Raw genomic sequence first — 16,032 nt, forward strand, 5'->3', positions numbered from 1 at the left:
ATAAATATACATATATATTTTTTACTTAATATTCTGAAAAGAATGAAATTTAAAATTCAGTGAAAGAGTAAAATATCAAAGTTTAAAAAATTATAAATTGAGGCATAATTAACAAAATTTTAAAAAAAATTGGTGAAACCGAAGCGACCCCAGAAAACATCAAATATGGTAAAATTCTAGGAAGTTTTAATGGTGGAAGGAGTAAATTACCTGACCTTTTTGCAAACTTCCAAAAAAGAAAATAATTTAAAAATGAAGTTTCCCTTAAACCCTTCTCTCTCCTTTTTTCTATAAATTAAAACCCTTCTTCGGTCCCCCTTCCACCTCTTTTCCTTTATTTCCTTTTGCCCCTTATTTAACTTCACCACACCACACACACACACACTTTCCTCTTCTCATTTTCCTGCTTCGTTGATTCCCAGGTTTTCACACAATTTTCTCGAGAAAAAATACAGCTCAGCTTTTGGTAAGCATTTTCTTCGTTTTTTAAATTCCTATTTTTCTCTGCATATAATATGTTTATATTGCAATGCTTTTTTTTGTTCGTTATTTTGAATTTTAGCATTGAAGTGTTTTTTCTTTTAACGTTCAAAGTAATAAAATTTAAGAACAATTTAGCCGAAAATTAAAAGAAGAACGGTTAGTGTTCGTTTCTTGGTATTGAAACACCTCCTTAGGATTCCCCTGTTACGCACGCGACTGATTAGCGCGTTTTATTGCCTGTGTTTGCTTCTCACGCGCCGTGTAGGTCGTGGTTTTTAGTTTCTAAAGTACAAATTCGTAAAATTCTCCTTTTTTCCAAGTCAAAGAATGAAAACGAACTGATTTGAGCCGTACGCGTGTCTGTTGTAGGACCCAAAACCATAACTCCGAAACCAGGCTCGACCACAAGGGTTTTTTAATCTGGTGTAGAAGAGATCGACACGTGGTGATTAAAAACTAATATTTGCCACGTGGAGGGTTGAGATTGTAGGTTCCACCGACTAGTTTTAAAAGGTTCTCGTAATTTTATATAAAAAAAAAATTGGAGGTGGGGTAAATGCCACGGCCCACACAAAGGCACTTTTCAAATAAACGACTTATACCGGAAAAACGGTTAGCGGTATGTTCCGATAGTAAAGCGACCCTTTATTTTGTCTCTATTTCTACACACATCGAAAAATTCAAAAAAGATTTAACCTTGTGTAATAACATTTTCCATCTTTTTAATTTTATTAGTATCAATATAAAAATTATGAAATCATTCTGAGATTTTACTTAATTTAGATTTATTTTTCAAAATGAGACCCTTGTTTACCATCTAATTCTTTATTTTTCTCCTTAAATCACTCCAAAGTAAAAAAAGAAAAAGAAAAAGAAAAGCAATGAAATAGAAAATATTACTTTTGAAAAATCTCCACATGAACAATAAATAAATAAAACTTTTTCATGCCCAATTTAAGTAAATGTTTTAAAAATTCTGCATATACATAAGACTGTATTTTGATTTTTTTAGTCAAACATAAAAAGGGTAAGAAATAAAACGAGTGTCAAAGTGGTATAGTGAAATCTAATTTGTAATTTGATGGTGATATTATATATTTTTTTTATTTCATTAGGTTTGAGGGATTGAAATGTTAAAAAATAAATTTGATGGTACCATCCGACCAAATTGATGGTGATTTAGGTGGTCTAAGACCATGCATATAAATAAGTAGGTAAGTGAATGAGATAATTTACTTGAAACACAAGTCATAAAGTGAGCTAATGTGTCACTACCATGGCCATGCACCGGTCTATACATATATATATATATATACCAAGTTGATAAAATAATAGTTGATCATTCAAACTTCAGTTCCAGGCAGTTTCTTTGGACCCATATTTCTCATCCTTTTCCCTATTGTCTGCTTCCTCAAGCTTCTTTTTTTTCTTAAAATTGACCTCAAATTATGTTGTATTTCATTTAGGTACCTAAAATACTTTTTTATTAGATGTGGTACTTAAATTATTATTTTATTCGTCTATTGCATTTGTATCGGTTGATGTTATGTTTTGGGTTAAATGAGACGGAATTAATAATTTAAGTACTTAAGTGAAGAAATTGATATTATTTGAGGGCTAATTTTTATATTTGACTTTTTTTTCCTTTCTCAATTTTTTAAGGGTAAATTACACCTAAGGATATTAAGTTTTGGTCACTCAACTTCAAAAAGTTACTAAATGATCATTGAACTATTCAAAAGTTTTCATTTAAGTCATTAAGTTGTTAAAACCGTTGTTGTACGACCTTCTCAATTTGCATCATTTGTACCAATTGAAAGCTCTCATTGATATTCTCTTCTACAGTTTAAATTTTTTTCCATGAAACAATTTTGAACGTCATGAATCTACGAACCAAAATCGAATTTTTTTTTTCCAATCTCCAACACTGACCATCAGATCGATTTGGATCTAAAGTATATTCTTCTACTTGTCAACGTGTATTGATCCATTGTACTGATTGTCGAATCGTTATTTGGAGTTCATTAACTAGACTTTAAAAAGAAAAAGTTAACAGTCTAACTACTTAAATAAAAACTTTTCGAATAACTCAGTAATTATTTTATAATTTTTAAAAATTGAATAACTAAAATATAAATTTACTAATAATTTAATAGTGGAGTTTACTTAATTTTTAATTAGGCTTCCCTAAACTAAATCTACTTGGACGTGTCGGCCTTAAACTCCAAATATGTGCCGGTGTGAGTCAATAAGCCGGTTACCTCACGGACACGTGAAATCTGCCTGTCTTTCGTACAAATTAAATTATTATGTTTCATGTTATTTCCTCTGTTCACACACTTGGTATAGGTTCAAAAAAGTCACCTTAGCTATATATAAAATTAATAAAAATAATAAGATGTCAATTCATGTATGCATTGGATCCACGTGTCTTCTGTGAACGTGCCATGTTAAGGAGCTTTTTGTTTATTGGGGGAGTTAGTCGGAGCTGCACGACGACTCTGACAACCCAGTTTTATTAATCAATAACAAAAAAGGAATATATTTTATATACACTTTTCAAAAAATCACAAAAAAATTTGATAGTTTTTATTTAAGTTTTTGGGTTATTAATTTTTTTTAATTAAATTTGGTTAGTAAATTTTAAGCGATAATTTGATGATCAGTACGATGGATTAGTACCTATCAACAAGTAAAAAGACATGTCTTAGATCCAAGTCGACCTATTAGTCAATGTCAGAGATCAAAGAATAAATTTGTTTGAATTTTGGTTTGTAATTTCGTGATGCTTAAAGCTGTTTTATGAAAAATAAATTGAACTGTAGAATAAAAAGGGGAGGAGAAATTTCAATTGGAGTAGACGATGGGAACAGAAAATACCATATAATAATGATTTTAAGAACTTGGTAACTTAAATGAAAACATTCGAATAGTTTAGTGACTATTTTGTAACTTTTTGAAGTTGAATGATTAAAACATAAACATAGTAATAGTTTAGTGATATTGAGTGTAATTTACTCTTTATATAATAGGTTTGAGTGTACTCTTAAAAGAGAACTTGGATTTAAACTTTAAAAACAATATTATTGAGACGAGTAGCCATGAACCCTAAAAAACTTAACCTTTGTGAATCACAAAACGAACATAAAGGATACTTGTACCAACTTTTAAATATTTGATATAAACAAAGTGAAAAAGAGTGAAGGACCATAGAATAGTTTAGAATTGGTACATGATTAGTATTAGGAGATGGGGACCAAGGAGATGATAATGAGAGGAAAGGGACCGCTTTCATAGCAAATTATAGAATGATTTACAAGTGGTGCATGATAGCTTTTAAAGTGAGTGTAACATACAAATACGATAATATTTTTGAAAAATCATATATAAATTAATTCGAGTAGAAGGTAATTAAAAAGAGAGCAAATTTACTTGTGTTTTTGTTGGTTTGAACTTGTAGTAGCAGATGTCGGTATCGGCTGAATCAGCAGTGATGGTTAAGCCGTAGTGAGACAAAAGCCCCAGTAGTTTGATTGCAGGCAGGATACATGCCATGTCTAGTGTTGTCGACTCATCAAATCTAACTTATCTGATAAAAAATCTTAAAACCCATTTTGTCTTTTTGTTTTCTTCTTGTTTTCAATTCGACAGGGACCTTTGTTAGAAACACCATAACTCCCTTTGTGAAAGCGAAAGCCCCCCATTGCCATTATATTGTTTTTTTCATTATAACAACACACGTTAAAGTGGGCTAGGGAGAAATAATTATATATATGTATATATATTTGCATTTTAAAGTTTGGTAGCAATTTTCAGAAAGAGAAAAGGATTTAATTTAATTTAATAAAGTTATATTATATTTAAGATTTTGACTATATAATTTAGAAACTAAACTTTAATTCAATTATAAAGTTATTTTTGAGAATGATTTTAATTTTTATATAATTTATGGCATAAATAGTTTTAAAATCTTTAAATATTTTAGTTAGGGTTTGGGTTCAAAAGGGTTTCCTTAATCAAATTCTCTACTGTGAGACCCATTGGTCTTGGACCATTTTTTAATTCTCAATAGACCCATTATGTATTTAGGGTTTTTAAGAAAGTTTTTCTTTTTGATAATTTGAATATTTTGTTTCCTTTTTGTCCCCCAAAATTTTTGGATAAACGTGTTCTTATGTAGTATTTTCTTTTTCCCATATATAGCGATCGAGTGATTTAATAATGGAATAAATTTAAGGTTTTCCTTTTTCTTTTGATACATAAAGTTTTCCTTTTAAGTCAAAATAAAAATATTTCTTTTAATGATAATATTATTGTTAACTAATATTTACTAATTAAACTCTCATTTTAGATAAATTATGCTTTGGGAAAAAAAAGATTGAATATTTGGGCATATAATCTTAGTTTTTTAGATATGATTTTTTTTAGCTATTATCTTTTTTCTTAATTAGATTAAACCGTTTGTTCTTTTATTAATGGTCTCTGTTTTTTCTCTCTCTATATATAATTAATTAGATGATGATGAGAAAGTTGACAAAGTTTAACCACACAATGGGATTCCAAATAACACATTCTAACAAGCCGAAAAAAGTGAAACCTTTTTCCTGTCCGAACAACGACGACGACGACAATGGCGGAACCAACGGCGGCTCTTTGATACCTGATGATGTTCCAGGCTATGCTTCATGGCTGGTAAATATATGTCCTCTAATCTTTTATTGAACTTTACATTGCATGCCATGTTCTTATTCGCGTGTATATTTTATTAGGGGAAACATCCTTCTGCATTGAACATGTTCGATTCGATAACGAAAGAAGCGAAAGGGAAAAAGGTGGTCGTGTTTTTAGATTACGACGGCACCTTGTCCCCCATCGTTGATGACCCCGACAAGGCATTCATGTCTGCTGAGGTACCCTTTAATATCAATATTGCCCTGGATTCACATAAATCTTCATGTGTTTAATGATTTCTGAATGTCAGATGCGTATGGCGGTGCGTGAAGTTGCAAAGCATTTTCCGACGTCGATAATCAGCGGTCGTAGACGAGAAAGGGTAAAACAAAAAATTAACCAATCAACTTAGCCGAATCGAGTTGTTTTCTTGTATAACGAGGCATCGGTGTTTGATCCAGGTTAAAGAATTTGTACAGTTAAGTAATGTATATTATGCTGGGAGCCATGGTTTGGATATAATGGCACCACCTAGAGCAGTGAAGGCCTGTGATAAAAAGGTCTGTTTCCTTTCTTTAAAGTTACCAAAATGTGGGTTTTAAAAATCAAAATTTTTAGTAAATTTTAAATTTTTTTTGGGGTTCTACAGGGGAATGAAGGTGCATTTCAACCTGCAAAATTATTTTTACCTGCAATTCAAGAGGTAAATTAATAAATTCTCTCTCTTTTACATTCAAGCTTTTCAATTAATGGTGCAAAAGTTAATTTGTTTATTACAGATGTCCATAGAATTGGAAGACACCATTAGAGAAATACAAGGTGCTAGGATTGAAGATAACAAGTTTTGTATCTCTGTACATTATCGTCAAGTTCCACCAAAGGTGAATAAATTTTCGAATATAACTCCGACCCGGAATACGTTATGTAGTTTTTTCATCACTTAAATTCGAATGTCCATGTATAGGACCACGAAATGTTGAAGGAGAAAGTGAAATCTCTGGTCGGAAACCGCCCCAACTTTCGTCTCACCGAGGGTAAAATGGTAGGAAACCGAAACGTTCCATTTTTGTTTGGCGATCGTTGGCATAAACCTTAAATGTTCATTGTATCATAGGTTTTAGAAGTCCGGCCATCGATAGAATGGAACAAAGGCGACGCCCTGAATTATTTGCTCGATACATTGGGATTCAGTAATGCTAAAGATGTTCTACCTTTATATATCGGAGATGATCGCACCGATGAAGATGCATTCAAGGTGCATACATACATACATACATACATCCATACATATTAGTATTTCCTTTTCTATGTATGAATACTTTTTCTGTTACTTGTGTTGCAGGTAATAGCAAGTAGAAGGGAAGGATTTCCCATAATAGTTTCATCCATACCAAAAGACACCATAGCTTGGTTCTCGTTACGTGATCCGTCCGAGGTATTAGCTTTCTTATTACGTTTAGCTAAATGGAAGAAATCGGAGATTCATTTCTACAAGTAGAGTTCATCAATGGCTTTGTCTGTCATACCAGCCATTATATGTCACCTTCATATATATGATATAGTGTATGTATGTATGTATGTATGGAAATAACAGGGAAATAAAGGGTCTCTGAATGGATGTAAAACATCACTTTAGGTGTTTTTTTGAAAGTGGTGTTGTAAATTCCATTCAGGTGTTGTAAATGATAGATCAGTTTGTCATTTTTAATAGCAAGGCTCTGTGTTAAGTCCCTTTTTGGTTTTTTTAATGTGAAGTAGTTTAGAGTCTTCACATTATTACTGGTTTGGACCAGAATGGTCATTTGTACCCTTCAAGGTTTCTAACTTTTTTTGGCATTTGTTGGATTATTAATTAAACTATTTATATTTATATGTGAAATGGTTTTTTTTTTGTTAATGGTACTAAACATCTCCAAATTATGAACCCTCATTTTAAATTGGTCCTCAAACTTTAAAACATTCTAATTACATCCTTAGATTATTGATGTTATATCAATAAGGCCTTTCATTACTGAAAATCCTTTATTCAAGAATATGATTTAAAATGAAAATTTTTATAAAAAACATTTAAAAATCTTGATTTTTTTATATTTTCAAGCTTGTACAAAACTATCATTCATTCTCCATCTTTTTAGTTTTATTTTATTTCTAGTTTTTAATTTTAAAAGTTATGCTACAACTTTTTACTTTTTTTAAATTTGTATTTTAAATCATGTCACGTAAGATTTTACGTGTCATTTAATGGTTAAATTAACGGTTTTAATAATGGAAGGATATGATTGATATAACATCGATATCTTAGGGATGTAATTAGAATGTTTTGAAGTTTAGAGACCAATATAAAATGAAGGTTATAGTTTAGGATATTTGATGCAATTTACTCATTTTTGGGTTACTTGTATCTTTGTGTTTGATATGAAATCAAACTTTTGTAAGCAGATGGGAAAAATAAACTTTATAAATCTGTTAAAATATATACAATAGTAAATTGTTATGTTATTATAATTTATATTTTTCTATAAATATTTTTCTTTGGAATATATTTAATAAAATAAAATAAATTATACCCAAAACACAACCTCTCAAGTTGTGGACAAGTCTATCTTGGTTTAGGAAACTGCTGGGCTTTTAGACAAATGGTGAGGCAAAAGATGGGCATGGACCTATACAAAGCCCTATATTTCAAGTATTGTAGAGATTTTTTTTATATACAATTTCATCCTCTCAAATCTTAAAATCAAAGGACATTTATATATTGAAGCATTTTAAATTGTTACAATAACAATAAAATCAAACATATATATAAATGACTTAAACACAAAACTCTTAATAAAATACTATTGCCAAGATATCAAATATCAATATTATATACACAATATATCGATAAATTAGGAGTCAATTTACATTTGCTTCCTCTACTAAAAAAATAGGCAAATTAGTCCTTATACATTATATCAAATAGCAAAATGAGTCCTTTTGTTGAACATTTCGCCGATTTCTATTGTTAAAAATTGATCCCTCTACATAAACATGAGGTACATGTAGCACTCCACGTGCAACTGTCTGGTTATTCTGTCAACCACGTCAATTTTTTAACAGCTTTGATCTAATATATAGAAACAAATTTACTCACTTTTTTAAATAAATAAAATGAAATTCAATCCTCAGTATTATACTTTTACTTAATATATCAAAAACACCATGTATGGATGATAAGAACTGCCTCAACCCTATATATTGAAACAAAACATGCATATAAAAAATGAAATGGTTGCTACCTACTCCAATAACCAACATCAATCTATTATCTATTTGGTGAATATGTATATATATACACACAAGTTCACAGGTGTGTATGGGTTGCTTGGCAAAACCCCAAGGAGCTGTAAATTAATTAACAATAAGGTGGTATTAAAAGAAGGGGGGCTAAAAATCAATTAGATCCACCATGCTCATGAAAAGTATATGCATATGTATATTGCTTTTAACTGTATCAATGACATATGTACCCAAAACAAAACCTCACATCAATTCCATATACTTGAAAGTGGGCAACCAATGAACCCAAAGTTAAAAATGGAAGTGGATTCCTCCAAATGTATGCAATTGTTCTTATAACAATTTTTTTTTTATTTCTTACGTTTCCATAGATTTTTTTTGACACAAAATATTTCAAGTAATTGAACATATGTAGTTCTTGGTCAAAGATAAGAATCTGTAAGGAAAAAAACAATCAACCAACATTGTCTTTGAACCTTTATGCTCTTATCACTGGGAATCTCTCAGTTCTAATTGTGGAAGAGTGGGAAAAGAATAATGAAATTGATTTTTTTGGCTCATTGTATATATAGTTTATGGCCTCCAATTTTGAATTCCATAGCTATTTGATACTTTTAGCTACTAGAATTTAACTTTTACATTTTATGCAATTTAGTCCTTTTTATCAAATTGGATGTGTAATCGGTAAAATTTTTTAGCGAAATCTTTATACGATATTTCTATCATAATGTAGACCATAAAACAATATTAAAATAAATTTTATTCAGACCTCGGATTTGTGGTCCTAAAATCACTGTTCCGATTTAACTAAAAACGGGCTGTTACATTCCAAGATTTTCAAAGGGTGTAAGATAAACGGTAAAACTATCATGGAGGGCTTATATTAAAAGTTGGATTGTTATTTATTTATTTATTTAAAAAATTGGTAAATTAATCTTTGTACATCAGATCAAAAAGTAAATTGGTCATTCTGTTAAAAATTTCATCCACTTCTACTGTAAAAAATTGATCCCTATATGTCAACATACAATACACGTGGTATGCCAAGTGTCACTGTTTGGTTATTATGTTAGCTGCACCCGTTTTTTAACAGTACAAAGAGATGGTTTTTTTAATAGAAAATACCAATTTACTTTTTTATTTGATAGTACAGGGACTAATTTGCCAATTTTTTAAGTAGAGATTTACCTATCATAGAGGCTCTTATATTAGGATTCAGATTGTAGTTTTCACCATTTACTGAGCAAATTAATCTCTGTACATTAGATCAAAAAGCAAACAAGTCCTTATGTTAAAAATTTCATTCATTTTTACTATTAAAAATTGGTCAATGTATATTGACATGAGCTACATGTGGCACGCCAGATGTAATTGACTAGTTATTCTGTCAACTATGCCAATTTTTAACAGTAGAAATGGATGAAAATTTTAATTGAAATTGACTAGTTTACTCTTTGATTTAATGTACATAGACTAATTTACTTATTTTAAGTAAAATAAACAAAATCTAATATGACTCCTAATATATGAACCTTTATAATACTTTTACCCTCTATAATAAATCGATAACTTTATTTTTATTTCACTTTATTTTATTTTTACATATCATACTTTGTATCGTTTTCGATACTCCTTTAAACTCAAATTACTAGTTTTTTTTATTGGAAATTAGTGGCTAATTCATCAGCATTTGCAGGCACCAATGATAAACAAGATATTTAATCATGGTTAGGGCAAGTGATTAATGGTGTAATCAAATTGGAGTGGATATAAAGATCTCTATTGATTGAATAAATATCTTGAAGTATTTAATTATGTTATTTAATGACAACCCTTAAACATGCTTTGAGATTTAAGTGCTGCCAACATGCACAATCACCAAACCTATATCTATATATATATATATATATTGAAAGAACATCTCTATATATCATATATAAAGAAGATTTCGACAGACCTAAACAAAGTGAATCTCTTTTTGTTTATTATCACCACTTAAATTGGTTCAAAGTAAAATTATATATAAAAAATTCGACAGACTTAAACAAAATTATTTTTTAAGAACGAAATTAATTAAATTAATTAATCTAATATTAATACTTTAAAAACTCGAATTTCGAACCATAATTAGATTACTTTAAAATAAAAGTGTAGATAACATAGGTTATCCCCCCCCCCCCCACCTCCCACAAGGTGAGGGTGTCATTGCTATTGCTAGCTATGGTTCTTAAATATTTTGCCTGTTGTTTGAGGTTTATGTTAGCCACAAATTAATTATTATACATATGATTTCAACTGTGGAATATGCCTTCCCCACACATATATACATATATTTCTTGCTAAATATTAATTGGATTTTCTTCAATTAATATTTGTATTAAATACAACAATTAGTAAGTAACAAAGTTGAAACTTTATTGGTTCTTTTTAGCAGAAAAAAGAATAGTGGGGCTAAGCAATTATGATATGAAAGTATAAATATATATATATATATATATATATATATATATATATATATATATATTGTCCATGGCTATAAGGAGGGCTATCACTTTGCACCAAAAGTTTATAATTGACCTAAAAATTGGATTTTTTTTAATTATAAAAATAAATAACAGATAAAATATATGTGTGGAAACCACCTTTTTGAAAACAAAAAGTTAGTTGTCAACTTAAAAACGAAAATGAGAGTCGCCACCGATCTTTTATTAAGGTGTGACTGGATCACCTTGAAAATAATTTTAGGTCTGCGAATTTTGAGAAAAAAAAATAGGTTCGAGAGTCGGTTATGCACGAGGAAGGGTTAGCACCCTCGTGACGCCCAAAATTGGTACCGAATTGATTGTTTAATGTCTTAATGTCGAAATTTTGAAAAGATTTTAAAATACGATCCTTTTATTTGAATAAAATGAATTGGATGATAAAGCTCATTTATTTCAAAGAAATAAATTGTCATACTCAGTAAGTTAGAGTGCAACATTTTTAATCTTCAAAATTAAGTTTGACTTTTAAAACCTATGCATTTTGAGAAAGATATTTGATTATTTGGGTCAAATGAGAAAATCAAACCCAGTAAGTTAGGATTCGATTTCACAAAATTCCTAAATAATATTGCCTTTATTTTTATTCGCTAGAAAAATCCGCGTCTCGAGAAAACAATATGTCATATCTAATGCGTTAGTACACCACGTATCGAATTCCCGAGAATGAGCTTTTATTTATGTGTTTTGATTAAAGCATATCCTCGATTATTTAGATTCGACGAGGAAAATTAGAACCCAATACGTTAGGGCTCAATTCTTTCGAAGATTCCAAATACCGAGTATAGCTATCTTGAAAATCTTTAAGCTAAATGTTTAAATGCTTTGATGAAACCAAAAATTTTAAAATAAACAATGAAATATTAATGTACAACCTGAAACAATAATTAGTAAGCTAAAATGTATATTAATGATCATCGATAACTTATGAATATGAATAAACAACATAATACATTCACAAGTAATAATCTCATGTCACATGTCATGCAAACATAATTATCAACATTCAAAACAATCGTAAGCCTTAATAACTAAACTTAAAAGACATAAAAAAAAAAGAGAAGAAAAACAAATAAACAAAAATAAAGTAGATTCCAAAGTTGTCTTGCAACATAGAAACATCAAAGAATATATATAAAACTTCGGAAATCTACAATCAAGTCGCTTCAGCCTTTGCTGCTGAGGCAATAGCGTGTAGAAGTGCAACTCAACTCGGCATTGACATGAAATGGGGAAACATTATCATTGAAGGGGATTCTGTAACACCCCTTAACCGTATCCAACACCGGAATAGGGTACGAGGCATTACCAAAACACATACACTTGTAAACGTATTTAACCGAGTTATAAAATTTCATCAAAATTAAAACTTTCAAAATAATTAACATGTTTCTATAACTTTTCACAATATATCCTCAAAATATTATAATCATAATAATTAGGGCCTGCGAGACCCGATACATACTCATGCAATTTAATGCTTCATTTCCATTTCATTCAATTCGCAATTTCTCATGCTCATAATTTAAATCATATCACTAGCAATTTCCATTTAATTCACGTACAATTCAATGACATCAAATTCAAAACTAATACGTATTTACCATTTAACTCAATGTTTATTGATTATACCATTCAATAACACATTTATGAAATTCTCAATTTAGCAATGAAAATATCACTTTAGTTTGAATAACAACATCGTCCTGATATAAATACACTACCACTTATCCATTTACTTTAATTCTTTCGAGCCCATTTGTCACTTACCATCCTTAATCAAATTAGGGAACGGTCACGGAAAATTAAGTACTTCACTTTCACTTTGCCATAGTATAACTATGGTCTTACGTATGATCACTTATCACTTGTCCCTGATCAGATAAGTGTAGCCACCTATCACTTTGTTTCTTGATCAGATAAGTGTAGCCACTTATCACTTTGTCTCTTGATCAGATAAGTGTAGCCACTTATCACTTTGTTTCTTGATCAGATAAGTGTAGCCACTTATCACTTTGTCTCTTGATCAGATAAGTGTAGCCGAAGCTATCACTTATCACTTTTCACTTGTCACTTGATCAGATAAGTGTAGCCGAAGCTATCACTTATCACTTTCCACTTTCCACTTGTCACTTGATCAGAAGTACTCAAATCCGGCGTTCCGCTCAATTTGATCATTTATTCATATATCAGGCTTACCAACATGTGTTAATTCATAAACCATTCATGGTATTATTTCATGCCAAATCATATACTGAATATACCATACACACATACTATGAAACTTTATTTTCACACATGAGCTTAAACCATGACCAATAATGCACAAAAATAAGCATCATTCATATTTCATCGTTTATGAGTTATAATCAAACATATGACCATTTATACACGAATCATTCATATATTTCCCAATTTTCCTCCTCCTCCTCTCCATTCCACATCCTTAATGTGTATAACACACTTAAACAACATTAACCATAATTTCAATATTCACTAACATGTATATTCAAAGCTGTTTATCCGAGTCAGAGTCACTAAATTATTTTTATCCGGAGCTACAGAGCTTCAAATTAAGATCCGTTAATTTTCCTGAAACTAGACTCACATATCTTCATACCATAAAATTTTCATAATTTTGGTTCAGCCAAATAGTACAGTTTATTCTTTAAAGTTTCCCTGTTTCGCTGTCTGACAGTTCCGACCACTCTTCACTAAAAATTAATTATCTCATTGTACAGAATTCGGATGATGTTTTAGCTTGTTTCTTCTAAAATAGACTCATTAAGGATTCTAACCATATAAACTATAACTCATAATCATTTTTTTACAATTTTAATGATTTTCCAAAGTCAGAACAGGGAACCTGAATTCATTCTGACCTTGTCTCACAAAATCTATTATATCTCATGATTTACAATTCCATTGCTTACATCATTTCTTTTATAAGAAACTAGACTCAATAAGCTTTAGTTTCATATTTTATTCATCCTCTAATTCAATCTCTACAATTTTGGTGATTTTTCAAAGTTACACTACTGCTGCTGTCCAAAACTGCTTTAGTGCAAAATGTTGATTTCCATTTTGCCCCAAATTTCACAGTTTATACAATTCGGTCCTTTCTCAATTAACCCCTCAATTAATCTAATTTTCTCAATTAGTACTTTACTAGACATTATAAGTTGTTACACAACTATTGAAATTCAGAATTTCCACATATAACTCTATCTTCAAACTCTTTTACTATTAGGTCCCAAACATTCACTTTCTATTCAATTCTTTCAATAAAATCAGCATATGAACAATTTAAAGCTCTAATTTCATGCTAAATCATCATATAGTTCCAGCACATATTCATATCAACTTTCAACTTCTTTCATAAAATCAAAAACTAATGAATTTAACAAGTGGGCCTAGTTGTAAAAGTCATAAAATACAAAAATTTCAAGAAATAGTCAAGAATTGAACTTACTTGTAATAAAAATATGAAGAACCAGCTTGAAGAAGCCCTTCCATGGTGTTTTAGCTGATGAGAATTCAGAAAATGAAGAGAAATCTAGATAATTCCACTTGGGTCCTAACTTTATTAAGCAAATTTTGCAATTTTCCAATTTTGCCCTTAATTCTCCTTACTTTCTTGCTGATTTCATGCCTCTGTTGTCCAGCCCAAATAGACCTTGGGTCTATTTGTCTTTTAAGCCCTCTTCCTTTTATCATTTAAGCTATTTAATCATTTTCCAAAATTTTGCATTTGTTACAATTTAGTCCTTTTGTTCAATTAATTATCGGAACTTTAAAATTTCTTAACGAAACTTTAATACTAACTTTTAACACTCCATAAATATTTATAAAATATTTATGGCTCAGTTTAAAATCCCGAGGTCTTGATACCTCATTTCGATTCTAATTATTTTAATATTTATTTCTAGTGCACTATTCACTATTTCAAAAATTTTCCTAACTTCATATTTAACTTATACTTACTAAATTAATAATATTTTCTACCCATTTGTCGAATTTAGTGATCTCGAATCACCGTTCCGACACCTCTGAAAATTCAAGCCATTACATTTTTTTTTTCGTCGGATTTGTGGTCCCGAAACCACTGTTCTGACTAAGCCTAAAATCGGGCTATTACAGATTCATTAACAATAATCAAGAAGTGCAGAACAAAGAGCCAAGATAAGTCATTGATATGGGCGTATATACATGATATTCAACAGATCTCGCTTAAAACTCAAAAATACAGTTTCGAATATACTCCACGAACAACAAATCATCTAGCACATATCATTGCAACTGAAACAATGAAAAGCAAGAAAGGAATTTACCTCATCGGAAGAGTTCCCGAATATGCAGAAAAATTGAAGGAGAGGGATAGTGTGAGAGAACCAGACTAAAGGAAATGGAAGGTGAAGATGGAAAATGGAGAGGTTAGAGTGGATAATCAATAGGCTCGGCTAAGAAGCTCTCCTTGGGAAATTGGAATCGTCTTCAACAAGTAATGTCAGATGATAAGAAAAGGCGTTTCTTTCCAAAGCGTTTTCAGATTGGGAATAGTGAGAAATAATGAATGCGTTTACAGAACTTTATTGTTTTTGTTTTTTCTAGAATCTTTCCGTTTATTTATTGTTTAGTTTTTCTCTTTTGGGTTTTTGTTTATTAGGTCTCTGGTTTATTTCTTGGACATTGTTATTTTGGGCTGTGAGTTAAGGCCTGTTTTTTCCTTTAAATAAAATCCAATCTGATTATTGTTTTCAAAAAAAAAAAAAGTGTGATGAATTTAAATAATACTAATATATATTGAATCTCAAAATAATGATACATGATAAATTTAAAAATATGATATGTAATAAATTTATACTATTAATAATAATATATTATAAAACAATCTTATTTAATGTAATAATACCGCATATAAAAAATAACTTAAAACATTAATATAAAATAATATTAGATAAAAATATTGAGTTTAATTTGTAAAAAATATTAGATTTAAAGTAGATGCATTAATGTGATGGAAAATAAAAAAATAAATGAATCAAACGCATCACTGGAC

The 16,032-nt window shown here is 29.9% G+C and overlaps 1 protein-coding gene across 1 annotated transcript; it reads left to right on the forward strand.

Moving 5' to 3' along the window:
* The first annotated feature begins 333 nt into the window (after positions 1 to 333).
* On the forward strand, positions 334 to 7,033 carry LOC105765463 (probable trehalose-phosphate phosphatase D). The gene is made up of 10 exons (XM_012584568.2): positions 334 to 466; positions 4,999 to 5,175; positions 5,253 to 5,393; positions 5,465 to 5,536; positions 5,616 to 5,714; positions 5,804 to 5,857; positions 5,934 to 6,035; positions 6,119 to 6,196; positions 6,269 to 6,409; positions 6,497 to 7,033. Exons 2-10 carry the CDS (start codon positions 4,999 to 5,001, stop codon positions 6,650 to 6,652), a joined length of 1,020 nt encoding a protein of 339 aa, XP_012440022.1. The 5' UTR covers positions 334 to 466; the 3' UTR covers positions 6,653 to 7,033.
* Positions 7,034 to 16,032: the final 8,999 nt, after the last annotated feature.

This window comes from Gossypium raimondii, chromosome 12 (assembly GCF_025698545.1).
Source record: "Gossypium raimondii isolate GPD5lz chromosome 12, ASM2569854v1, whole genome shotgun sequence".
Taxonomy (NCBI): Eukaryota; Viridiplantae; Streptophyta; class Magnoliopsida; order Malvales; family Malvaceae; genus Gossypium; species Gossypium raimondii.